Genomic DNA, 26643 nt, shown 5'->3' with positions numbered 1-26643 from the left:
GAAAATTGGTCTGAAGCATGATTAATGACCTCTCTGCCTCTTTAACAGCTCAGATTTTCCACACCAATGAATGTTTTAAGCTCTGCCTGTGACATCCATCATGAAGCAGAGGCTCTGTCAGACCAGAGATAAATGCCTTGTCCCTGAACACAGACCTGGCACTTTGTGTGTTGCTGGTTAATTATACTGGGCTAAGGCTCCTGCATACTAAGGAGGCTGTATTTAACAGCCAGGCATGTTTGGGGAAGTCATGGCTGATGTTTTTCATTCTAGGGAGTGATTCAACTACAATGGTGAGCTGTCTTCATATCTTAGCTCAGACACTTGACACAAGGTAAGTCTGTTTTGTTTCTAATAGTTTCTTATGATTCCCTCTCTGACCCCCAAATAGACAAAGATGGCCCAAGAAGTTAGCTTTCTGTTTCCCATTCCTACATTCAGACCTACTGTCATGGACTATCTTAAATATGAAGCAGTTCATCAGCTCTTACCCTGTCTAACTAAATTTTTTTTTCAGGAGATACAATGTGTAAATAACATAGCAGCAGTCAGTGTGTGCCCAATGGTATAGGCACACGCACAGGTAGAGATGTGTGGTAGGTGTTAAACCCTCATCATCCTGAGAGACAAAGAGTATCATTTTGTGTTAAAGATGGGCAGAAGAAAATGTAGGGATATCTGTAAGATCATAGACATGCCAGGGAAAGAGCCCAGCAGGTAACCCAAGTTCAATCACTGTGACTTCGGTGGTAAAGGAGAGAATTGATTCCCAGAAATCATCCTGTAGCTTCCACAACTACACAGACACACACACACACACACACACACACACACACACACACACAAATTAATAAATATATGTCAGTTAGTTGGTAAAGTAGTATACGTGTAATTTTAACAGGTAGAAGACAGACACAGAAGAATCAAAAGTTCGATTCCAGCCTTGGATTTGTACTAAGACCCTGTTTAATAAAAATAAAAGACACAGGATAATTTGAGAATCTGCAGAAAGGATGGCTGAACAGGAAAGGAGATTTTATTTAAAAAAAAAAAAACAATTCACAGTTCTGATGTCATACACATGGTATTTTAAAAGAGAGAAGTAGTAAAATGGACTAACCAGAGTTCTGTTTAGCATGCTCATTAAGAATGGTCCTTATCAGAGAAGCTTCATCCAGCAACTGATGGGAGCAGATTCATAGAACCACAACTAAACATTAGGCAGAATTCTGGGAATCCCCAAGGAAGATGGGGAGGAAGGACGTAGGAGCCAGAGGGGCCAAGGATACCGTGAGAACATGGCTCACAGAATCATCTAAGCAGCGCTCAAAGGGGCTCACAGAGACTAAAATGACAATCAGGGAGCCTGTGTGGGTCTGCCTAGGTCCTCTACATTTATGTTATGGTTGTGTAGTTTAGTGTTCTTGTGGGAGCCCTAACAGTGGGAGTGAGAAGTGTCTCTGACTCTCTTGCCTGCTCTTGGGACCCTTTCCCTTTTACTGGGTTGCCTTGCCCCCTTGATATGAGGGTTTGTGCCTATTATAATTTGTTAAGCTGTGTTCCCTTGATACCCCTGCTCTTTTCTGAAGGGAAACAGGGGGGGGTGGATCTGGGGCAGGGCACTGGGAGGGGTGGAGGGAGGGGAACTGTGGTAGGAATGTAATATATGAGAGAAGAATAGATAGATAGATAGATAGATAGATAGATAGATAGATAGATAGATAGATAGATAGATAGATAGATAAGAAAAAAAAGGTCCTTATGCAGGGTGTGATAGCACATGCCTTTAATCTCAACACTCAGGAAGCAGAGGCAGGTAGATCTCTGTGAGTTTAAGGCCAGCCAAAAGGCTATATAGTGAGACCTTGTCTCAGAAAAAAAAAAAAATTAAGTAACAAATGGTCCTTATCAGAGTCAGGAAGAAGATATGCCCCTCAAGATCTAATGTAAAAAAAGAGAGCTACCTTCATAAGAGAGTAACCCAAAGACGGCAGCCTGTGACAAACTGACCCATGACATATAATAAGGGTAGAGACATGACTCGGTGGGTAAAAGCCCTTGCCCAACAAACATGAGGATGGGAGTTCAGATCCCCAGGTCCCACAAAAATGTCTAGTGGTTATAGCAATTCATCAGCACTCATTCAGGGACAGGAGCTGTGGGTTCTCATGAGAGACCTTGCTTCAATACATAGAATGGAAAGTGGTTGCGAAAGATGTCCAACATTAGCCTCTGACCAGTATACACCGCCCCCCACATGCACACACACTTGCACGTACGCACACACGCACGAATGCACATACACACTAATAAATAAATAAGAACAGTAACAAGAGTACAGATACAGATCATAACAGGAGATCTCTGGTTTTCCAAGCAAACCTCATTGATGGTCTTTACTGTCCTGATATGTTACCAAGAAAACTGTGAAGAGAAGAGCATCTGCCCTGGAAGGAATTCTGTCATTATCTTCTGAAGAGGATATTGCAATGTGGAGAATTACAGACTGCATATAGATTTTGTTCTGATTCTATGTCCTATGAGACTGTTTTTGAGGGAAGAATTCAGCTGTCCTTAGCTTCCTCTGTTTCCAGGGCACATTTCATTGTCCCCTGCCTCAGTGACCTGATAAGGCTGGCTTTATAAAGGACTGGCTTTCTCCCTTTCCTTGACTCTCATCCAATGGAGGATTGCTCTGCAAACTAAGAGAAGAACAGGCTGCAGGGACTGCTTTCTTCTCTTTTCTCCTCCTTCCTCTTAAATTGTCCTTACAAAGGCTCTTGACCGAACATGAGTCTCAGAAAAGGCTCACTCCCGTTCTTTCATTGGATAATAACAGAGAGGCATTCATAGTTCTCTGTGGGTCCTGAAGGGTTCGGCAATGACCTCCACAAGCCAAGCCCATCATTCAGTTGCTAACTCCAGGGAACTGTGTGGTTCAAGTTTATTTTCCAGATAGAAACAGACCAGTATCCACTGTCTGACCATTTTGCCTCCAAGTCACCATCACGCAAAGGGGGTTGGTCCAACGATCCAGTTGTGCCAGTTTCCAACTGCTGTTTACTTGCAGGACAGTGATGAAGTCAGGCTCAGAGCTGGTGAAAGCCGGGCTGCGAGCGTTCTTTGAAAATGCTGCGGAAGACCTTGAGAAGACCTCAGAAAACCTGAAGCTGGGGAAGTTTACCCATTCCAGAACGCAGATCAAAGGTGTTTCTCAGAATATTAACTACACCACAGTGGCTCTGCTTCCCATCCTGACATCCATCTTTGAGCACATCGCTCAGCATCAGTTTGGGGTGGATCTACTCTGTGAGTCCTCCTGCTGTTTGTCACCAATGTCTATGCACTGGCCACAGACAGAGCCCACTCACCCACACTGACCGTGAGGGCAGAGCAGAAACACAGACGTCCCACGCTTTTCTTAGATTTAAAAAAAAATGCAGTGATCGACCCTTGGAAAGGAAGAAACCCTTTAGTGTGAGTTTAGAACACTTCACCTTCCTCCAATTTCATTCTGAACCAGTTTCACACCTGCTCCATTGAACTTAGAAAGGTTGTCTGAGCCTTTCCACCTCAGAAATACTGTTACCAGGGCTTCTAGATGTCGTGCTCCGCATTAAAAAGCCTTAATTACTCACTGGTACCAGGAGCGAAGGAATGAGGTTAACATCTCATGATTTTTCTCATCTTTCATTGGTTTTAATTTGCTTTGTACTTAGCAGAATGTCCAGCCCCATCTCCACCCCCAACCCCGTGTTCATGTTCTGTCACCGAGCTTTAGGGACTGCTTAAACATTGTCATGTGATTTAAAAGTTAGCCAGTTGTTGATAGCTTGGGCTATCAGCTAGTCCCCACCAGGTAGAAGTTTTATGACATGGATACAAGCCAGTGTTGGAAAATAAACATTAAATTAGTTTCTGGTTCTGTTGAAGTAGTCCTACTGGTCCATGGTATGCAGTCTAGACGTGGTTGGGAACATATTGCCTGCTGGTGAAATTGTTTGTGCACCTTCACAACTCCATTCCCTTAGAAAACAGAGAAGACCGTTATACAATTAAAAATACAGTGTAATTTTTAGATGAGCATATTTGAGATCTCTCTCTCTCTTTCTCTTTCTCTCTCCTTCCCTCTCTCCTTCTTCCTCTCTCTCCCTATTTCCCTATCTCCAACTTCCTCTCCATCCTCCCTCCCTTTCCCCTCCCTTTCTCCCCCTCTCCCTTCTTCCCTTCTTCCCCCCTCCCTCTCTGAATAAAGTAGAGTAGATGTATAGACCTTAGAAAATGATCAAAAGTAACATAGGTGCTTCAAGATTTATTTGTTCTTCAATCCAAAGGAAGACAATATTACCCTTGGTAAAATATGAATAAAATGTCTTCCTTTGTTGGGTAAATGACCTGTTATGGAAGCTCCATTGACCAAAAGATCTCTTTCTCCAAGAAACTTCGTCAGGAGCCCTGCGGACGACATAGGTGACTCTGTCAGAGCACATTTTCCTGTCAGTGTTTCCTAGATACTAGTAAAAGAGGATCTGGTTTGAAGAGGAATTTACTTGCTTACAGACAGGGAGAAGGGAAAACTAGAGAGGGGTTGTTGGCTCATGACTGACTGATGCCTACCTTAATTTTCTTTTCTTCATGGACTTTTCCATGTGATGGCGGTAGAGCTGAGACTGATATGTGGCTGTGGCATCTCTTTCTTTCAGTGAGTGACGTGCAGATTTCATGCTACCACATTCTGTGCAGCCTCTATTCCCTTGGGACTGGGAAAAATATCTATGTTGAAAGGTAAGTAATTTTCGCTTACTTTTTTTTTTTTTTTTTACTTTTTTTAAAAGTTAAAATACCTTGACTCAAAAAAAAAATGTGGTTGGGGAGAGAGAACCAACATACCTGCCTAAACAGGAGCTAAACGAACAAATGCAGACATGCTAACATGGGAGTCTTCAACCCTACCCAAAGAACTACAGGCCAACAAGGACTGCTAAGAGCAGGAGAAATAGGCTTCCCCTGGGAATAGCACACAAACTGCTTCTCCAATACCAAATGGTCAGCCCATTATACAGATTGAGAACTGAGAGGTCGTATTTATGTTTGGGAATACGTGTGTGTGTGTGTGTGTGTGTGTGTGTGTGTGTGTGTGTGTGTGTGTATGTTTAAAAAGAGGTTTCACGAATTTGAAAGAGAGCAAGGAGGAATATTTGAAAGGGATTAAAGGGGGAAAGGGATGGGAGAAAATGTAGACTGCACATATACATTTCTTAAAAATTAATAAGATATTATGCTAAATTTTAAAAAGAAACCCATTTAATATCTGTTTTTTAGTCCAGCAAAACCCAAATATTCACTGAGCAGGAGTGATAGTTTTACAGCTGAGTTATGAAAAATTTGTGGCAATATAGAGAGACATAATGAGATTAATCAGATTGAAGACTTCAGTGGGAAAAGCTACTGAAAAAAATATATATATGTATGACTACAGGAGCTATAAAATCGTGCAAAATCGTGTGCTAGTAGCCGAACAGTATTGAAGGCACATGCATGTCATTATCAGGGTTTCTCAGAAGCTTCCAACGTTCCTGTGGTTAAAACTTTCTGAGACACTTAGGGGACCTAAGGCTTTAGAGTTTAATTAGTCTCTGTGTGACACACCCTGGGACCTTTGCCATAGTCAGCTGTCAGATTAGCTACAGTTTTAAACAATGCACAGTGTGGTACCAGAAAAGCTGTTTGATAATCTTGAATCTGGACAACCTTATCTGTAGAGGTTTGAGGTTCCAACTCTTGCTCTATGACCAGTCTGGCAGTAGAAGCCTAACGAGCCCTCACTATTCAGCCTCGGGGGCCGTGTGGTGTGTCTACTTAACTCCAGGAGTACAATAAGCAGGGTAAAAGTTTCAGACTCAGCCTTATTCTTGAAGGACTGATTCTTTTACCCCTTTCAAATAAGCAAGCCTCAAAGATTTTGATCTTTTAAGTAATTTAATCTGAACACACTTGGGAGTCTATGAACATACCCATATGCGAAGCTTGTATCAAACACCCTAAAATCCGACCCTCATTTCCTAATGAAACACACATTTATTAACATTGTGTCAGTGAAGCAAAATGAGAACTTCTCCCCTATAGGAACTTAAGAACTGATCTGGTGGATTAAAATTCATTTTAGGGAGGTATTAAAAACCAATCTATTCCATCACAGTCCCAGCTTCCAGATGGCTTACAGGCTTCAAGAAACTCATTGAAGAGCTAATGGTTAAATTTGCTTTATGAGGATGTCTTTTAGTTTCCCGGGCTTTCCTTTCTGTTCTAGAGAAAACATACAGAAATGGCTTTGTTTTCAACAGTTAACGATTTGTTTAGTTTTGGTTCGTTTTGGGTTTTTGAGACAGCATTTCTCTATGTAGCGCCCCCCCACCCCCATCCCGTGCTGTCCTGGAACTCACTCTGTAGTCTAGGCTGCTAGCCTAGAACTCAAGAGATCCTCCTGGCTCTGCCTCCTGCGTGCTTGGATTAAAGCCACGCACCACCATCACCCGGCTTATTGGATCCTAGAACTAGAATTACAGATGTTCGTGAGCCACCATGTGGGTGTTAGAATTGAACCTAGGTCCTCTAGAAGAGCAGCCAGTGCTCTTTTTATTATTAAATTTGTTTGTTTGTTTGTTTGTTTTACAACCCAGTATTAGCTCTTCCTTTTCTCCCAGTACCCCTTCATGTAAGTCCTCCCCCCAATCCCCATTAGAAGGGGAAGCCCCTTCTGGGTATCAACCTCCCACCCCCATCCTACCCCCACCCGCACCTCACACATCAAGTTGCTGCAGGACAAGATACAACCTCTCCCACTGGCCAGACAAGGCAGTCCATTTAGGGCCACAGGATCCACAGGCAGACAACAGCTCAAGATGGCCCTCCCACCCGTTGTTTGGTGGACTCGCATGAAGACTACGCTGCTCATCTGCTGCATATTGTGTAGGGAACCTAGGTCTAGCCCAGGCTCACTTTTTGGTTTGTGATTCAGTCCCTGGGAGACCCCAAGGGTCCAAGTTAGTTGACTCTGTTGGTCTTCCTGGGGACCTCCTGTCCTCTTTGGGTCCCTCAGTCTTTCTCTGAACTCCTCTGTAAGACTCCCCGAGGTCTCTCTAATGTTTGGGTGTGAGTCTCTGCATCTCTTTCCATTGGCTGCCGGGTGGAGTCTCTCAGAGGACAGTTAAGGCTAGGTTTCTTTGTGCAAACATAACAGAGTATCATTAATAGTGTCAAGGACTCTTGCTCGTGGGATGGCCCTTAATTTGGGGCAGTCATTGGTTGGCCGTTCCCTCCATCGCCGTTCTTTGTGCCTGCACATCTTGGAGGCAGGACACATTTTGGGTCGAAGGCTTTGTGGGTGGGTGGCTGTCCGTATCCCTCCACTGGGAGTCCTGCTTGCAGTGCTCTTAATCACTGAGCCATCTCTCCAGCCCCAAGATAAAAATTTTAAACATGCATTTTTAACCAAATAAATAGAATCGACAAAAAGATTTTCCAAATTAACACAGAATCTCACTTAGGGAAGATATCAGAGACAGAGAGAGAGAGAGAGAGAGAGAGAGAGAGAGAGAGAGAGAGAGAGAGAGAATATGAGAATGCACATGCAAACCAAGAAACCTTATATAATTTTTGTACAGTTTCTACAGTTTTCTTTTGAAAAAAGTAGACAAAAAGTTAATTTTGAAATGTCAAACCAGAAAGACTTATTCATCCATGGCTTTTTGTACTTAACTCACATTCATCACAGCGACGGCTCTGGACAGAGCTGGGAATCTTGGAGTTTGCATTTTTTATTCTACATCCACATAAGACTGGCTAGCCAGGATTAGATTAAGGAAACTCAGCAACTGACTTAGGACAAGGACTGTGCTGCTGACACAGTCACTGATGTTTGCCTGTCTGGTGTTTTCAGTTTTTTTTTTTTTTTTTTTTTTTTGGTTTGGGTTTTTGTTTTTACATTTTAATTGTAAAGTGTATGCTCACTCACAAAAAAACCCAACATGCAAAACTATATAAAATTAAGTAAGTCTGCCATCTTCTTTACCCTATGCAATGTCCCATCTAGGTCCTTTCCTGAGAAGTCCCTAGCCTCATTTGGGTATGCACCAGTCTTGCTACACATTTTCAGGCATATGAGATCATAGAGTTGTGCAGCTTTGTCATATTGGGAAAAAGATTAAAACTTGATTTATTTAACCTAAATACCATTTGATACACTATATCTATTAAGTTCCACTTTCAAGATTGATTGACTGATTGATTGATTATAAGTACATTGTAGACACACCAGAAGAGGGCATCGGATCCCATTACAGACGATTGTGAGCCACCATGTGGTTGCTGGGAATTGAACTCAGGACCTCTGGAAGAGCAGTCAGTGCTCTTAACCACTGAGCCATCTCTCCAGCCCGTTTCCACTTTAAAAGAAAAGTAAATTGCATATACTGCTATTCCAACCTACTTCATGTCCTGTTTTCTATTTTGCTATAAAATTCACTGTAGCACCTACATTTTCCCAACATTCCCTGCCCTGCTCACTTTACTTTGTGCCTACATCATGTATCACATCAGCCACATTTCTGAACCAGGAGTTCCCTATTCTTAATTTTCTTGAGTTTAGATTCTTTTGTCTTTTGACAGTCTGGAGTCATCAAGGGCCAGTCACTTCTGTAAGAGCCCTGAGGTATTCTGGGGTCTCTGGATACCTTATAATGCCCATTCCAGGGCTAGAGTCTTAGCTACCATGATTTTCTCTTCAATGCAGCTAGCTCTCCAATCACATAAGACACTACAGAGGAGAGCAGGGAACTGGCAGTTCCTAGGTTTTCTTCACCTCCCTCTGATTCATCCCAGGACTGACTATTCTGTTTAACCCTCTCCTCTTTATTCTTCAGGTCAGGAAAATTTACTTTGTTTAGGAAATTTTTCCTTTTCTGTGGTTTATATTACAAACAATGATTTTAGTTCATAGTTGATTGGTTCCATTACTTTTAGCCATTGGCAAAACAGTACTAAGCAGGACAAGGAGTGGCAATCCCCTTTAAGGGGATAGCCCCAGGGACTTAAATCCTCCTTTTGGTCCTATCTTCAAAATCCTGCTGCCTCCCAGTAACCTCTAATTCCTGGACTTTTTGAGAACATTCCAAGTCTAAACTACAGCACAGTTACTAGTGTGTGTATTTTCCCTAGCTTTGTTCGGGGAAAGTAATCCTGTGAAAGTTTGTTCCTTAGCCTTTCACACCTGGTTTCTTACTGGAAACTTTTAGCTGTTTGTTCTTTTCTGTATAGCATTTTTATGATTTTTTTTTTGAAAAATTCCTCTTTGTTAATCTTTTCGATTTTGTTCTCTGTGAGTGTAAAGAGAATACACATTCTGTTTTTCTTTTCTTTTTCTGGATAAATTTTTTATCATCTTTTTCTCTCTTTTTTTGGCTGCTAGGAATATTGTTAACTCTCAAGAACAGAGGTGTATGCATGTGTACATACATATGCACGTGCATGTGTGCATGTATATGTGTGTGCACATGTGTGCATGCATGTGTGCATGTGTATGCAACGTATGTGTGTGTGTGTGTGTGTGTGTGTGTGTGTGTGTGTTAAATTAGATAAGAGTGAACTGGGAGGAAACAGCAGGCACCTTCAAAGATGAGAACCTGGTAGAGGACCAAACTCTTCCCAGGGCTCTGATGTCCACCCCTAACAAGAGTGACAAGTGAGAAGTGGCTCACAGCACAGCCAGGCATTTCTCTGAGAGATTTAATGTATGCTCGTCGTCTGGTGAGCTTAGGTCTACATCTCCAAAACAAGTTCCTTCTCATTCTTTCATGCCAATGTACCTCCAGAAGTTTCTCCAATCTGGGAACACAGATGACAGGAATGGAAGGCACATATCATTCTCAGCCCCATCTCTTACTCTGCAAGATGGAAGCCCCCCACGTATATATTGTCCACCAGGTCTTCAGTGACCTTCATATACCTAAATGCTCACTGTTTCAAACATCTTCTAAGTCCTCCAAAGACTTCTTCGGTCTTCTAATTCTGGAAATTAAGGGTTTGGGCTCTTGTTGCTGTTGTCATTGTTATTATTGCTGGTTTTTAATCAATTAGTTAGTTAGTTTCATGCATATAAGTATTTGTCTGGATGTCTATGCAACATGTGCATGCCTTGTACCGTAGAAGATCAGAAAAAGGTGTTAGATATCCTAGAACTGGGGTTACAGATGGCTATCAGCTGTCATGTGGGTGCTAAGAAGCAAACTCAGGTCCTCTCAAAGATCAGCCAGTGCTCTTAAATGATAAATGATGTTTCAATTCCTGCACCCCCACGTGATTGGTTATTACTTTGTGGTCTGGGATTATAATGCATACTACAACTTCAGCGTAGATCCAGATGTCTTTTTAATTTCTTTTCTAATGTTGAGTTTTAGAGAGAAAGGTGGAATAAAACCAGCATTTCTCTACTACCTTTTGTATAAAATGAGACATGACAGCTCCATGGTATCGTTAAGGGGAAGGTTTTTGTTGTAGATAAGACAGAGAGAACCATCAGAGGAATAAAGTAGTGGACTGAACATGGCCGGCAGACTGGACCAGGCCATGAGAGAAGCAGGAGCAGAGCGGAGAGAGTGAGAGAGACACAGAAAGAGAAAGAGCAAGAAGGGAGACAAAGCGAGTGGGCAGAAGAGAGAATGGAGCAGTGTTGAGCAGCTCAACAGGAGGGAAGGGGAGGATGTGAGAAGAGCTTAAAAGAGCCCGGATGCTAGCGTGAAGTAGACATGTACAGCAGGGTTTGTAACACTGAGGACGCCTGGACGCCACAGTGGTCATTTGTCCCTCCCAGCAGAGGCAAGGGAGATGGCTCTTTTGGTAGAGTGGCACTAGTCTCACAAGTTCCTGAGGAATGCTGGCTTCTATCTAACCACCAGAATTTGGGAAATGGAGTTTCCTTTGGACCTGATAATCTTTAACTAAATTTTTCTTGACAAAAGAGCCTCCATTGAATCGCAGGGGAATCACTAAGTATTCAGCCCAGCTCTACCTGGCATGTGACTTGTAGTTAGAAAGATTCACTCACCTCAGTGATGGGAGTGGATGTGAAAAGAAAAAGTCAACAGCACAGAGTGAGGAAGAGTCTTTTGTAATACTTTCAAGTTAGAATAATATTGAGAATTACATAAATCTGTGAGGTTTTCAGGTACTGAATATCAAAGAATAAACATATTGTTTATTTGATCATGCAAAATTCTTGAGTTCTCTAATATGGAGATTTTTTTTTAAAAAATGGATTTAAAGAGGTTTCAGGGAAGATTTTTGAGAAAACCAAGTTTGGGTCTTCATTTTGTTAATCTTTAATCTCAGTTTTATTTTGAGTGAAAGCCAATTTTTTTCCTTCACATTTTAGAGGCTTGTTCCTTCCACCGTCCTGCCTTCCACTGATCAATCATTTCTGATGGTACATTATACACATCTAAGCCACCAAGCTTATTAATATTGCCATTTAGTACTGTGCCCCCCCAACTGTGTTTTCTACTCTGCTTGTGCTGCTTCCTTTCCATAGATAGTATCATCATGAGTATATGGGGCAGAACTTTAAAATCATGAAGCATATATATGTATAAGGTATTTGTCTTAGGGTTTCTGTTGCTGTGAAGAAACACCGTGACCATGGCAACTCTTACAAAGGAAAGCATTTAATAAGGGCTGGTTTAGAGTTCAGAGGTTTAGTTCCGTTGTCATGATGGTGGGTAGTATGGCAGCACACGGGCCAACATGACCCTGGAGAGGTAACTAGAATTCTACATCTGGATCAGGCAGCAGCAGAGAGAGTAACACTGGGCCAGGCTTGGGCTTCTGAAACCCCAAAGTCCACCCCCAGTGACACACTTCCTCCAACAAGGATACACCTATGCCAACATGGCCAAACCTCCCAACAGTGCCAATCTCTATGAGCCTCTGGGGGCCATTTCCATTCAAACCACCACAATACTATTAATATACTCTAATTGATTTGTCTTTGTCTATGTCCCCGACAATAGACATTTGAGAGATGCACTGTCACTGACATCCTATAAGTAAGAGATTAACAAAGAAAGAAAGCCCCATAGTTTGGAAATTGAGAACTAATAAATACTGGAAAACATATTGAAACCTTTCCAGCCAGTCACCCTTGACTTACTTATTATATGAAAAATACTCTACCTGGCAGTAAACATTAAAGAAAAAAATGGTTTCCATATCCAATGATAAGCTGCAAGTCCTTTTTTTTATTTTTGGTTGCTATAGAGATAACCATGCAGCCTGTACCCCGTCTGGAAGCTTTGCCCACACCTACATTGCCCCCTGGGGGCACTAATGACTGGAGAAGCCTATGTCTAGTTCCATCACTCCATGGGCCTAGAGGCCCCAGGTCATTCTCTCTGGCATTTCACAGCCAGAAGGATTAATTGTCAGACTTCTGGGTTTTACTGTGTTAGCAGCTGGGCCAGGAGAGCTGTTGTTTCTCTCTCTTGGCTGAGCAGTTAATTAGCATCCACATGTGCTCCTGACTCGAGAGTGTCCTGTTGAGAAGCTGGTGTGACTTAGATTTTTCAGTAATTAATATCAGAGAGGACAGGGTCATGTCCCTGTCACTGCCACCCTGCACAACAGGGACTCCTCAGCTCTTTTCTCCCCTCAAGGCTTGCCTTTATAGCTGCCTCTCCATCTAAACACCCACTATCATGAGCTCAGAACTTCAATTTCAGTAAAACAGAGCAAGTGGAGATGCTGACGGTTCAGCAATGCTTCCTAGTGCTACCTGAAATCTACCCTCAGACTTGGGATCCTACCCAATCATTTCATACCATACATGAATGCCTCCCAGATTCTCTTCCATCTGTGCTCCCCCGCCCCCTGCCCATGACAGCTCTTTCCCTGTCACACTTTCTCATTCTTCTTCAAAAGCGATACAGAAGAGACATCCTATAACTTCCTATTGACTACTCTGCTGGTGCACACTGTGAAATGGCCCTTTGTGGGGCGCTTATTCCAGTTGTTCCTCCCTGTCCTCTTTGAAGTTACTGGCCATATCATATGAGAAGTTAAGGGGGGATGCTCTTTTCTTCAGGCCTGTCTGTCATCTTGAACTTGCCCAGAAAGGCAAAGGAGAAAGAAGAGTTTATGAAAAAGACGGTTGAGGGAAAAGGCCTGGTTGGAGGCTGCTCAAAAGTGGGCCTTGGTCTCAGCGATTTACACACCTCTCACTCTCCCCATTTCCCTCTCCCTCCCCATCCCCCCCCATTCCCATCCTTATCTCTCTTCCCACTAACATATCTCCAGAGGATATACAAACACAGGGTCTTGGCTTGGCCCAAGGGTACTCTTCCTATGAAGCCTACCTGGATCAGGGGAAGAAGTCGGAAGGATTCTAACAGCCAGACCTTTTCCTGGAGGACAAGGCCGTGCCATCATCTAGGAAGTGGTGAACTAAGAACCCCTCCTTCAGGGATGATTTGAAAGTTATTCCCTTGAATACTTCCTAGCACATAAGAGGTCCATTTCTTAAAAGCTGAGCCTGAGAAAATGAAGGATAAAAATTGCATCTATTGGTTTTTCTTTAGAGTAGTTTAAAATTTCACTTTTTGAATCTGTTAGGTAATTGAGTGAAGCCTGGCTGAGTTTTCAGTGAATCCAAATCTTTATGCTAATTCAGGCTCCCTCTCCCTTTCTCCCCTCTCTAATCAGTGCATTACTCTTACACCTCAAGCTAAGGCAGTCTGTACACCCTCAGGCTGCCCTAAAGAGTCCAATCTACTCCAACAGCCTTCTCCAGTAATTTTATTCAAAAAAGGTTAAGATCACATTTTAAAAATTTAACTCAAATGCAACTCTTTCTCTAACACAGCTGTAGAGGGGAGCTGATCCTTATGATTACTTTGTAAAGATCTGGCTTTTTAAGTTGCATTCTTTTGGAGGTTCTGTATGGAATATATGTTCTATCTTTGATCTATAATAGCAAGAAAGGACATTCACCACATATTGTAGTAAAATTCAGTTGGGGATTTCTACCTCACCTTGGATCATTTAGCTCCCAAATAAAAGACATAAAACCTTTATATTTATAATAAGCCTTAAATCACTAGAACTGGGCAGGTATCAACCCTCTATGCTATTTTGTCTACTTCCCTGTCAATAACCCCAAGATATAATTTGCTATGTTCTGGCTGGGGCACTCCTACTCCAACTGGCCAACCCTCATAGCCATGTTCTCATGATCCATCTACCCCATTGTGTTTCTCTCCCCTCTCCCCTCCTCTCCCCTCTCCTCTCCTCTCCTTTTGGTCTCTGCCTCAGACCCCAAGCCTAGGAATCAAAGCCCTGCCTACCTCTCTTCTGCCCAGCTACAGGCTGTAGGCATCTTTATTCAACCAATATTTTTAAATTAAGGAGCAAAATTACATAGCTTCATTTGGTATACATGAGGATCTCCTCATCCCTAGGAATAACCAGACCTTGTGGCTGGTATTTAGTATTATAATACATAGCAACAGACCAAACTTTAGCAACCACCAATTTAACCAAAGGTTAAATTTAAGACCAATATGACTTGCTTTTTAGTGAAAAAATGCTACCACTTTTATAAATCCTTGTCATCTACTTTCAGAGACTCTATGCTTTTGAAATTCCAGTTTCTTGGTGCTGTTGAAATTCTTGGTTCTTGTCACAGTAAGGGGTAACTAACCCACACAGTCTTGGGTGCAGGTCTTGGTTGGGAACTGGAGGAAATCCTATAACTGACAGCCTGGTCCACAGATTTTCAGATGCACCTTCCCCAGCAGTCTGTTATTTCCATGATGGTCCTATAACAGGCCCACAGCATAGCATCATATCATCTTAGCCACAAGTAGTGGCTCGAAGCAGTGAACTCAATCGAAACCATTAGTATTTGGATAAAGTTGGGAAGAGAAGTGCATGCAGTGAAGTAAAACATAGGAAAGTAGTGAGGCATCCTGAGGAGGGGACCTAGCTGATGTGTGGGGTCCACATGTGGATGACACTACTTCTAAATGGACTTCTTTGTTTCCAGGCAACGTCCTGCTCTTGGAGAATGTCTGGCTTCCCTAGCAGCTGCTATCCCTGTGGCATTTCTGGAACCCAGCCTTAACCGCTATAATCCCCTCTCAGTCTTCAACACCAAAACACCCAGGGAGCGGTCTAGTAAGTATCAACCCAGGGAGTAGCCAGGAAAGTGGCAGGGGTAGAACCACAGCTCTGTAGTATGTTGTTTTAGGCAGATAGTCACATGGTGCCTACATTGAGAAAGAGGGAGAGACAAATATTGGTTCTCCACTCACTTTCTCCATTTTATTCACTAGGAGACCCCAGACCATAGAATGGTGCTGCCCACACTCAGGGGGAGTCTTCCCTCCTCAGCAAAACTTCTCTGGTAATCCCCTCACAGGCCTACCTACAGGTGATTCTAAATCCTACTAAGTTAATAAGGTTAATCTTCAAAATGTGAAAGTAGGTCAGTGGGTTTAGTTAGAGACCAGATATTGTCTCTATCTTGTTGGAAAAATGGGCTCAAAAGGCACTTTTTTTGATGAATAGACTTCTGATAGTTCTTTCATACTGAGGAGACAGTCTAGGTGGATTCTCATGTCCTAATAGCTTAAGACCTTGAGGTCTTTTGCCTTCCCCTGGTCTCTATTTCTTGTCTATGCCTAGAGACATGACTATTTTTATCTAGTCTTTAGTCAGAGTGCCGTCACAAAGACGGCATATTATGCATATGCATAATAACCTAAGTATATAGTCTTCAAAAGAAAGTTGTGCTTCAAAAGGATACTGAGCACATATTATCTATGATCACGAAAAATAAGACATTGAATAGCAGCAGAAAGAGTTGTAGCTATACAAGACAGACTTTTTAACAGAAGAATTGGCATGCACCAAGTTCTATAGCAGAAACTGGTAAAGTATGTACATAGGACAAATCTGGCCCACAGCCTGTTTTTACAAATAAAGATTTCTCAGAAAACAACCAATAACCATTAAAGCTAAAGTCCAAGTCAAGTTGTAGTCCTCCTTCTGGAGAGTGAAAGTGCTCTCATTCAAGGTGATATTAGTTAAGATTGTTACAGGGAGTCCACTAGAATTGACCACTCAGACATAGCTTATAACCAGTTGAAAGTCTTTATTCCATCTAACTGGGACTACACTGAGGTAACCAGGACCAAGTGTAGTGCCAAGTGATTAGGTTTAGGGGTCTTAGATGTTAAAAAAACCCACATCATGGTATCTTTCTGGCAGCTGCAAAGGAAGGTTTTGTGCAAGCAAGCAATTTAACAGAAGGTAAGATAAGTAATTAGCTGTAAGGAGAAGTTTACACAAGCAGGCAGTTTAACAGAAGGTAAGCTAGGTGGGGCGTCTTGACCTTAGGTTCCTAGAATAGAGTTGGGATTCTATTTCCATGGGATTCTCTATCAAGAAGATTCTAGTTAAATCTGAAATGGATTCAGCAAGAATGTAAGATGGAGAAAGGTATGTACTGTCTTGGATGACACAAGATGATAGGCTAGAATAGAAACTCTTCAACAGCTATTTTTAATAAAGCTTGAATTCCGATAGAACTACAGTGATTTAACAAAATCTGAAGCCTAAACTGCCAAATTATAGACCTTGCCATGTTAAGAGAAAGAAAAATATAATAAATCATTCTAAAATATAGTCCATCTTATCTAGCGCCAAGAATTTCTTTTTCTTTTTTAATTTTATGTGTGAGAGTACACTGTCACTGTCTTCAGACACACAAGAAGAGAGCATCAGATCTCAGTACAGATGGTTGTGAGCCACCATGTGGTTGCTGGGAATTGAACTCAGGACCTCTGGAAGAACAGTCAGTGCTCTTAACCACTGAGCCATCTCTCAGCCCCAAGACTTTCTTAAATTATGGATACATGCTACAAATGAACAGCTATAGTCCATAAAAGTTCCATTTATTTCAGGTGCTCTTTCTCAAACTGTATGAAGTCCTAAGTATACTTTGTCACCACTGTCCTTCTAATCTAGAATGCAGAGTGCTAACTATAGCAGTTTTAGTCTTTAATGCTTCTTATTTCCCATGCTAAGAATACTCTCCCCCCCCAAACGGTCCCCAGGATAATTTATGTAAGACCACTAATAAAATTCTACTGAACTAGAATAACAGTGGAGACTGGAGGCTAGATTTGATATGCTCCACAGGTATTCACCAATAGAAAACCAGAGGCCCCATTCACCAAAGGCAGGGGAATGAGAGAAATGGCTCTCTCTGGCAGGCAGAAACCCATTTCACAGGTGGCTGCATGTCAGTGTGCCGAGTTTGAGCTGAGTCCATACTGTCATTGTTGGGCCATCATTGCCTTTTGACCTTAGGACTTTTGGACCTAATGCCTTTATCCATCAGCAACACTGAGACTTGACACCCAAATCTCCTGCTTTTCACTGTTGGCTTAAATAAGCAATGAATGAATGCTAAGCATTTCTGTGGCTCTTTTTTAAATGATATGTGCGACAAAATGGATTTTGGGATGCACAGAATTACCTGGAGAGTGACTGATAGCTGAATGGACCATAAGACAGTAGACTTCATTCATTACAAAATGGGTGGCCTAAGGAGAAAAGGAGAGGAAGGGATGTTTAAGGTAATAATGATAGCATGTTTTTTAAATTATGGATTGACTTACAGCATCAATCTTCCATCAATTGGACATCTCTATTAATTGACATTTAGTGTTGTGCCAATAGAGTTAATTATATTAGAAGCCTCTATACCCTTAGAACATGTATCACTTTCTTATCCAAAGCTAAGATATGCCTAAAAATGTTTAATACTGTTTTTGTGACAAAATGGCATAAATTCTTAGTCACATGGAAGTAGCCTGTTAATCAGAGTATAGGGTTGATAAAAACATCCTATCACCAGCCACCGTGCTTAGTTTCCATACCCTTGGAATAATCAGCCACTGAGAAAAGAGGTCCAATTCCAGTGTAAGTTATCAGCCTATCTTGCAAAGGTGCAGCACTCTTTGGGTGAAGAGCTGCTAGGAGAAATGAATAAAGAACTTTAGAATCTTATTCGGTGGTTGTCAGAGTCACTTGGTTGGTATGTTAAAGACCTCCAAGCCCTACCCTTGCCACTGGTATATCTAACTCAGTAGACCTTGAGTAAGGCCTGAGGACCTACAACTCAGCTGTGTTTCCAGGGGATACAGCCGCTGCAGGTGAGAGGCCCCTACCATGAGAACCAGTATATAGAAGCTACAAGGGCAGTAGTTCTAATGACTTTTCCCAACACTCTGTGTCTGCTGCTAATAAGGTTCCTTTGAGGCTGACTTCAGGTAGCTAACATACCAGAATTTGCTCTTTTAGTTTATCGTATGACATTTGGAGCCCAAAAAACACCCTCTGAATCATAAATGTTGGTCCCATTCAAGGACCAATTATTGTATTATAAATAACTTCTAAAGGTCATTATCATGACTGCAGTGCAACTTCTTGTTCTTCTTATATGGGAGAAAGAAGTGTCTGTGGTGATAATTATCTGTGTGACTTTTAAACACACACACATCCGAGCTTTCTTATATATAATTGTAATTGCAAATAAGTATGTCAGTTGCCACTAGTGGCTAACACTGTTCTGAAGCTCCTGGTGCAAAGTTTGACTTCTCATCATTTAACTATTTGCTCTAAGGGTGGATGTAGAAAATTACCTTGTGTGTGAAGATCTCCCAGGATTCTCAGGTTGCTACCCATATTTTCTGCTGCACGGAGCAAGACAGATGCATCCTTTGCCAACAGCCAGCATCAGCAATAGAAAAGAAATCTTATCCTCTCTGAAATATCATTGAATCCTAGTTTCATTTCATCCCCTATCCAGTGAAGTGACCTTGGTCAAACAAAACTGAGAAAAGAGAGTTAACTCACTAGTCCCAGTAAATATGCTTTCTTAAAAAGTAAAGTGAGTGACTGACAGAAAGTCACTTAAGTCACCTGAAGTTATTGATCATTTCTGTTGTAAAGGCAGAAAATCAGTCTGGGAACAATTTTTTGAACTAGATGCTAAGTATTAGAGCCTCTAGCTTAGCTGCAGGAATGTTAGATGGAATGTTTTCCTTTCCCTTTTATGGATGTACAGAAGTGATCTGGGTGATTGAAATATAATTTGACGTCTGAACATTGAGTTATTTTGCTCTGGATGCTACTAGTTTTTTTGGGTTTTTTGTTTTGTTTTGTTTGTTTTGTTTTGTTTGTTTGTTTTTGTGTTTGTTTTGTTTTTCTGCAGTGGACACTGAGGTTCCAAAAGAGTCAGGCCAAAAGAGAATAGCAAAGGATGTTTGTCCCAAAGTAGTCTTATGCACTGTCCCTCAGCAGTGTCTCCATGGTGCTGCTTTAGCTTTAATTTTTAAACCTCAGTGTGGCCTTTAAGGAAATGCCCCTGGAAACGACAGTCTGTACATACAAACTCAAGCCCTGAGTCTCTTCTCATCCAAGCTCATTCCTTTAACGCTCCTCAGTGGAAATTTATATCTACAGACAAAAAGAATGGTACTACATCAGTACGACTACATCAGGGTGCCTTTGAATCAGTGTGCCTTTCTTCTTCCTGTACTCTCTCGGTCAGTTCTGGGGATGCCAGACAAGGTGGAGGACATGTGTCCTGACGTCCCCCAGCTGGAAGGCCTGATGAAGGAAATCAATGGCTTGGCCGAGTCAGGTGCCCGGTATACCGAGATGCCCCATGTCATTGAAGTGATCTTGCCCATGCTCTGCAACTACCTGTCCTACTGGTGGGAGCGGGGACCTGAGAACCTGCCCCCAAGCACAGGACCCTGCTGCACCAAGGTCACATCTGAACACCTCAGCCTCATCCTGGGCAACATACTGAAAATCATCAACAACAACCTGGGCATTGATGAGGCCTCCTGGATGAAGCGTATCGCAGGTACTAAAACCCTTTCTCTCTGCAGTTAAGGCAGCCAGATTCTCTCCTAAATTCTTTTATTGATTCTATGATGATTTTGAGCAAGTTCTGCTCTATGTTTTAATCTTCTACCTCCCCTTTGCTAGGCAGTAAACTTGGGCCTGGGGATGTCTAACAATTTGTAGAGTGTTTGCCTAGCATGTATGAATCCCCGGGTTCAGTCCCCCAGTACTGCATAAACCAGGCATGTTGGCACACCCCTGTAACATAAGCCCTTGGGAGGTAGAGGCAGGCCAGCCTAGGACGTATGAGACCCTGTCTCAAACAAAAACAACACAGTAAACTGAATGGGCATAATTTTTCAAACCCTCACCCAACCCTACTCCCCTACTAGTCCAGGCCCCTCAAATCTCCAAGAAGCCATTTAGATCAGCTGCACAACTCTGCGATTGATGATTGTCTTTTTTGTTTGGGGTGTTACTAATTATCTATGATTTACTGGTAAGTAACCCTTTGCATTTGGCATTTATATAAAACTCACTCCCATCTCGCTGTACTAAATTCCTCAATGTCATTCAGCATTTGTATTTCTGACTGGCTTGAATGTAGCTAACAATAGCAGCTTTGTTTCGTTGCTTTTTTTTTTTTTTAATTTCTCTCTCTTTCTTTGTATCCTCTTTAACTCCTGCAGTAGGCTCTAAATAAATGCTATTAACCAATTTTCTGTTCTTGAAGCAACCAAAAGAAGAAAAGTTTTGGAAAAATGAATGTGTGTCTCACAGTCAAGAAACCATGAATATTTAGTACCCTGCCTGTCAGAGTCTGGGAGATCAGCACTGTGGAAAATCATTGTTTTTGGTAGAACTTCAGTTCAGGTCATGGTGTCCAGTTGTCAAGGTTTCCCCCTCCAACCTCCTGGACCATGAAATGCTAACACTAGGCAGCAGGGAGCACAACACTGAATGGTGACCTTTCCTGGCAAATGAATAGACACATTTCTAGAAGAACGAGTGGGAAGTATTCCAATGGGTAATGCAGCCCCTGTGGACAGATAACCAACAGGGTAGACAGACAGGGTAGGTAATTATTCCAATTACCCTTAAAAGGTTGTTAATCCTAATGTAATTTAATGGATTCTTATAGTGCGAGTTAAGAGAAGGCCAAGAGTCAGAAAATCTACTCCCTTTCTCCCAGGCTGTGAGTTTCCTGTCACTGAGGAACACTGACGGAAACAGAACGGTAGCTCTCTGTCCTGCAGCAAATCCAGATCTCATTCAGTGAGATCCTGCCGACTAATGCAAGTCAGTTTTAAGTACCTAATTTCAGCTCAATTTGGTACAGCAGTGGGCCTGTGCCTTGAAGAGTGCTGAAAAGTCAGGACTCCATGGTTGATGCATGTCATCAAAAAAGCTACCTTTGCTTCTCCAGTTGAAGCTATCTCTTTCTCCTTTATTAGAAAAACAAAATGAAAGGGGAAATAGGTTGTAAAAGAAAACTCCTGGAATGTAGTTGTTCTTAATTGAATTCCCTTCCTAAACTACAGAAATGTGGAAATAGACATTTAAATGTCCATTGTCAATGGTTCAGGATGCGTTCATTTCATTTTACTTTTTCTTGCAATTACTCTGATTCTTATACTCACACTATTTAGCTCAGCTGACCTAATTCGCAATAGTATAATCAGAATCTAATCAATGGGATATAAAAATATCCCATTTTTATATAGGATAGGACATGTGGGTTTCCTTTTATTCTTTTTACAAAAGGCCAACATGGCAGCCCTGATAATTTCTTGTTCAGCTTCTCTACTTCTAGTAATGCCTCAGTTTGTCCAAAGCCATGCCCCCTCCCTCAAAGTCCAAAGAAGATGGCAGTGCTGAGAGCTTAGAACTTGACTGAACTATTATGCTTTGGGCAGATGAAATAATGAAGTAATTAGAAAGCATGTGTAAGCATATACATGTAAACATACATGTATATTTTATTTTTAACATATAATAAATATATAGATTTTTAAGGTACGGTGTGACTCCTAGTACAGATATTCTACATGTAATGATAGATCAGGGTAACTGACATATCTGTCACCTCAATAGAAAGCATACACCCAGTGCTTGTTCCCAGGTCAACAAAGTATTAATTTCCATGAACAAAGAAAGGGCTTCCTGCAGGGACATAAAATCCAATGACTGATGAGTCAAGACCAACATGGACAGGCTGTCAGATGATGGAAGATAATGTGCTAGAAGAGAGAAGGGGTATGGCATAGGCCATGCATATGTGAGGAATTCATGTTGTGTGGGGCTTCTATGGGCTGGAGTTACTGAGTAGGGTGGCTGTGCTGGATCCCCACCCTTCACTGTGGACTTGTGAGAGGGACGTTCCAGGAAGGATCACAGATGGGAGCTATACACAGATGTCATCCTAGATTGACGGTTTCCTCAATCTCACCTTTCTTACTTTCATTAATGGTCTCAATCCATGGAACGAGACTAAGGTCCTCTGTTTGCAAATGCAGTGTATGCGCAGCCAATCATCAGCAAAGCCAGGCCCGACCTGCTTCGAAGCCACTTCATCCCCACCCTGGAGAAGCTGAAGAAGAAGGCGGTGAAGATTGTGCAGGAGGAGGAGCAGCTGAAGACCGATGGCAAGGGGGATACCCAGGAGGCCGAGCTCCTCATCCTAGACGAGTTTGCTGTCCTCTGCAGGGACCTCTATGCCTTCTACCCCATGCTGATCCGCTATGTGGACAACAACAGGTATGAAGGAGATGTCTGGAAGCTGCCGGCCGCTCTCCGAGGCTGGTTTGTGCAATCAAATAACACAGAACGATAATATTGCTTTGTGTTGCTAGGGGGACGAAGGAAGTCACAGTCATCACTACCAGTCTTCCTGCCAGTAGTCAGAACATAGGTGTAGCGATTTCCTTGGCAAGGGATTCTGTATGGATCGAGGCATGCATCCTCATGGGCCACTACAAGGCAAGGGAAGCTGGTTGAATAAGATTTGCATTGCCTCATTTTTGCTGCTCTCTAATATACTCATTCAATGGTTGTCCTTGACTGCCAGGCACTGTTCAAGCCCTTGAGGGAGGGGGCATTTTCTTTAGTGTAGGAGCATCCATTTTGGCAGTAAAAAAGCACACACAATAAAAAAATTTTTTAATTAAAAATTAAAAAAAAAACAACCAAGTACAACGATACTGAGAGAAATCAGTGGAATTAGGAAGGACAAGTAAATGTAGCTCCTTAATTGGTGTTACTGAAAAAACAGCGTTTGAGCAAAGATCCATGGAAATAAGAGGCTGGGAACCACAATGTCCAGAAGAAGATCATTGTGGGAAGAGGGACTATGGACAGAAGCCCTCAGGAAGCAGTGTGTTCAGGATGTTTAATACTTAAAATGCTTGAATGTCACAATTAAGCAAATTAATTCCACATTACCAGGTAGTTTCTGTATGAGCCATCCTTTTACCAAAACCCAATGTGTTCAATTGGCATATAAATTTTAATTGTGACGGAATGAATACTGAAACAGTAATTTGAGATATAGGAGGGCCTGTAGTCCTATATGCCTGTAAAGAAAGCAAAGTGTTTGTAGAATAAGCACAGATATTTTTAGGGAACCTTAAAATGTGGTATTTAACACCCTTGATGTATTAGTTGCCTTTCTCCTACTTGGCTGTGACCAGAAGATAACTGATGGGAAACAACTTAAGGAAGGATGTATGTTGGCTCATGGTCTGAGGAGACCCAGTCTACCTTCAGGAGAATGTGAGGAGTAGGGGCTTACTTACATCTGGGTAGGTAAGGAAGCTGAGAAAACAGAATATTATTGTTGCATTGTTGTCCCTCCCCCCTTTTCCTTATTAATTCAGCCTGGGATCACAGTCCAGGAAATGGTGCCACCTACCTACCTTCAGGGTGGGTCTTCCAATTCATATAAGCCTCTCTAGAAATACCTTCATCTACATACCCAAATTTGGGCCCGACCAATGTCCTAGGCATTTCATTTTTAAATTTCATTTTTAACCTTCATTTTTATTTTATGTGTTCTGCCTACAAATGTGTTTGTATACCATGTGTCTTATCCCCTGGGACAAGAATTATTGACAGTTGAGAGCTGTCACGTGGATGCTGGGAGTTGAACTCCGGTCTTCTGTAAGAACAGCCAGTGTTCTTAATCCCTGAGTCATCTCTGCAGCGCCCCCCCCCCCAGATATTTCTTAACTCAATCAAGATAATAATCAAAATTTGCCATTACAAATCCAACCCTTGTCAATTTAATACACAAATATGTTACTTTAAACTATACTATTTGACATTTGTTCCACCCCCTCCCATCAAATGTATATAATTTTCCCACACTGGTTCTCCACTTTAATACCAACAGAGTATGCAACATTGTACACTAATTCTGACACTACCCAGAGTTACTACAGGCTTTTCTGTAGGACTGACCCAACTTCAAACACCAGTCATGTATGGAATGGCCATGGGTTGGGGATATAGTTCCATAGTAGAGTGTTTGTGTAGGATTTTCAAAAGGAAATAGCTAACAAATGATATAATCATTAATTCACAACTGAAGTTATGTGTGCTGGGACTACACAAGATTGGCCATTTAACAATCTGTCATGAAACAAAGAACTCACAAGGATCTACCTTAACCCTGAATGATTGGATACAGGTAGATTTTGGGAGAGGAGGAATCTTTACTTGTGCACCCTCTGGGAAATCCACCTGGCTCCAAGGACAGCTCTAAGCTCCTGGTCACTAAGATGGACTGTTTACTTGCAATAGGTCACTAAACAAATAGACAATAACGTAAAAGAGAGATTATTGGGGAAGAGGTGTAGTAGCAAGGTGGTAGGTGTTGTTGTGTGGTATTTAATAACTCTATTAGTTCTTATTATGACCCAGCTAGCCCCTCTCAATAATCGAGTCAGAGTTCTATCAATATATTTAATTAGCTTTAGCCCAATTACTGGGCTATTACACCTAAACTATTTTCCTACACTAGACTGGCTATTTCCCAGCTGCGCTCCCCCAAGTTACTTGATGTTTGAGTCTTGCCCAGGTTGCTCTTGTTCCATCAATCTGTCATCTGTCCTCAGGTGCACTTCTCTCAGCCACATGCTCCTGGTCCATCTCATTTAATGAAGACCTCTTGCTCTCTTCTGTCTCTCTGTGTCTCTCTTTTCCTCTCTGTCTCCCTCTCTCCCTCCCTCTCCCTGCCTCTGTCTCTCTCTCTCTCTTTGTCTCTCTGTCTCCCTGTCTTTCTGTCTCTCCTTCCCTCTCTCCCTCTCTCCCTCCCTCTCCCTGCCCCCTCCCTGTCTCTCTCTCTCTTTCTCTTCCTGTCTCTCTCCCTCCCCTTCTCTCCCTCCATCTTCCTCTCTCTCTCTCCCCCTCTCTTTCTCTCCCTAACTAAAGCCCCAAGTTTGGAAACCAAAGCCCTGTCTACTTCTATTCTCCCTAGTAATTGGGTGTCAGCCACTTTTATTTAGCTAGTCAGAAAAGATTGGTGAGCAAAGTTTGAATAATATCATTTGATGTTGTGAGAATGTGTTCCCTCAGGACTGCAACCAGATCTTGAGAGCCAGAATTTAGCATTTGAATACATAGCAACACCAGACCAATCCAACAGGTAGGAAGGAAAGTTTAGGACAAGAATGGACAGCATGCTTTGTGTACATATAGAAAATTATCTAAGAACAAATTTCATTAAAAATGTTAAAAGGAAGTGAGCAGGCTAGCCACAGTTTTTCTGTGCAGAATATAAACTCGGATTTCTATGAGCCCCCTGCTCAGAATGATTGGTAGTGAACAAGGGCTGGGTCAGAATACCCACCCATAATAAGAGAAAATATCATAATACATGTTAATATGGGGAAATGAGTTTACTACAATTTTTATTGAAACTGAGGAAAAAGAAATTCCTAATCTGTCTCTGGGACCCATTACAGCATTCAAGTTTACGGAGTGGGGGGGTGGGCGCACAAGCCAGGAAATGTGCATATTTGATTTAGCTGAGAGCTCAAGTTAACAAAAGTGGAAGATAAGCCCCTGGGGTAAGTTCAGAACTCAGCTATTTCCACTGAGAATATGGTCTTTCTTGGAAGTACGTCAATCCTCAGGGCTCCAATAACTCAGGAAAGCATTTAGGATTACTGATTAATTAGAATACAACTCAGGAACATCCAAATAAATATGCATGGGTTTGGGGATGCGCAGAATTCCCAGGCTTTCCCCAGGTGCAGCAGCCTCTCCAATGTCAGAGTGGCCACCTGTCTAGAAGCCCCTGACTCTCACTGTTCAGGAGTTTTTGTTGACTGGTGGTATTATATTGTGATTTATTTTGCTTTGCTTTGTTGTACTAAACACTGAGCCTAGAATGGTTTGCCTGCCACACAAGTGTACTACCACTGATCAGCAGCCTTGGTCTTCAAAGGTTTTATAGGTGGCCTTCATTGACTGATTGTATCAGTGCCCATTGATTTTTGAATTTGAACTGAATCCTTTCTTTTTCCAAGAGCTTAGGAAAGTTCCAACCCTGTAGTCTGATTCCAACTAGCAATGGAGAGTTCTAGTCTGTCTGGGGCCCAGGTATTATCCTGAAGTTATCTAGCCCTCATCAATATATGGGTTTGTTATGAGATGGCAAGTCTCATGTCA

At 42.0% G+C, this 26643-nt stretch overlaps 1 protein-coding gene across 4 annotated transcripts in view; it reads left to right on the top strand.

Moving 5' to 3' along the window:
• Positions 1–26643, top strand: part of Ryr3 (ryanodine receptor 3) — a 528612-nt gene that overhangs the window by 432101 nt on the left and 69868 nt on the right. For all 4 annotated transcript variants that reach the window (XR_004388016.1, XM_032903887.1, XM_032903885.1 and 1 more), the window contains exons 62-67: positions 274–334; positions 3071–3309; positions 4704–4785; positions 15092–15222; positions 19670–19990; positions 22488–22728. Coding sequence is in view for 3 of the 4 variants with exons in the window: in XM_032903887.1 (XP_032759778.1) it covers positions 274–334; positions 3071–3309; positions 4704–4785; positions 15092–15222; positions 19670–19990; positions 22488–22728 (1075 nt within the window). In the remaining variant the exon portion in view is untranslated. The remainder of the gene's footprint in view (positions 1–273; positions 335–3070; positions 3310–4703; positions 4786–15091; positions 15223–19669; positions 19991–22487; positions 22729–26643) is intronic.

This window comes from Rattus rattus, chromosome 5, assembly GCF_011064425.1.
Source record: "Rattus rattus isolate New Zealand chromosome 5, Rrattus_CSIRO_v1, whole genome shotgun sequence".
Taxonomy (NCBI): Eukaryota; Metazoa; Chordata; class Mammalia; order Rodentia; family Muridae; genus Rattus; species Rattus rattus.
Note: the sequence above shows the minus strand (reverse complement) of the source record. Positions and strands in the feature narration are given on the sequence as shown.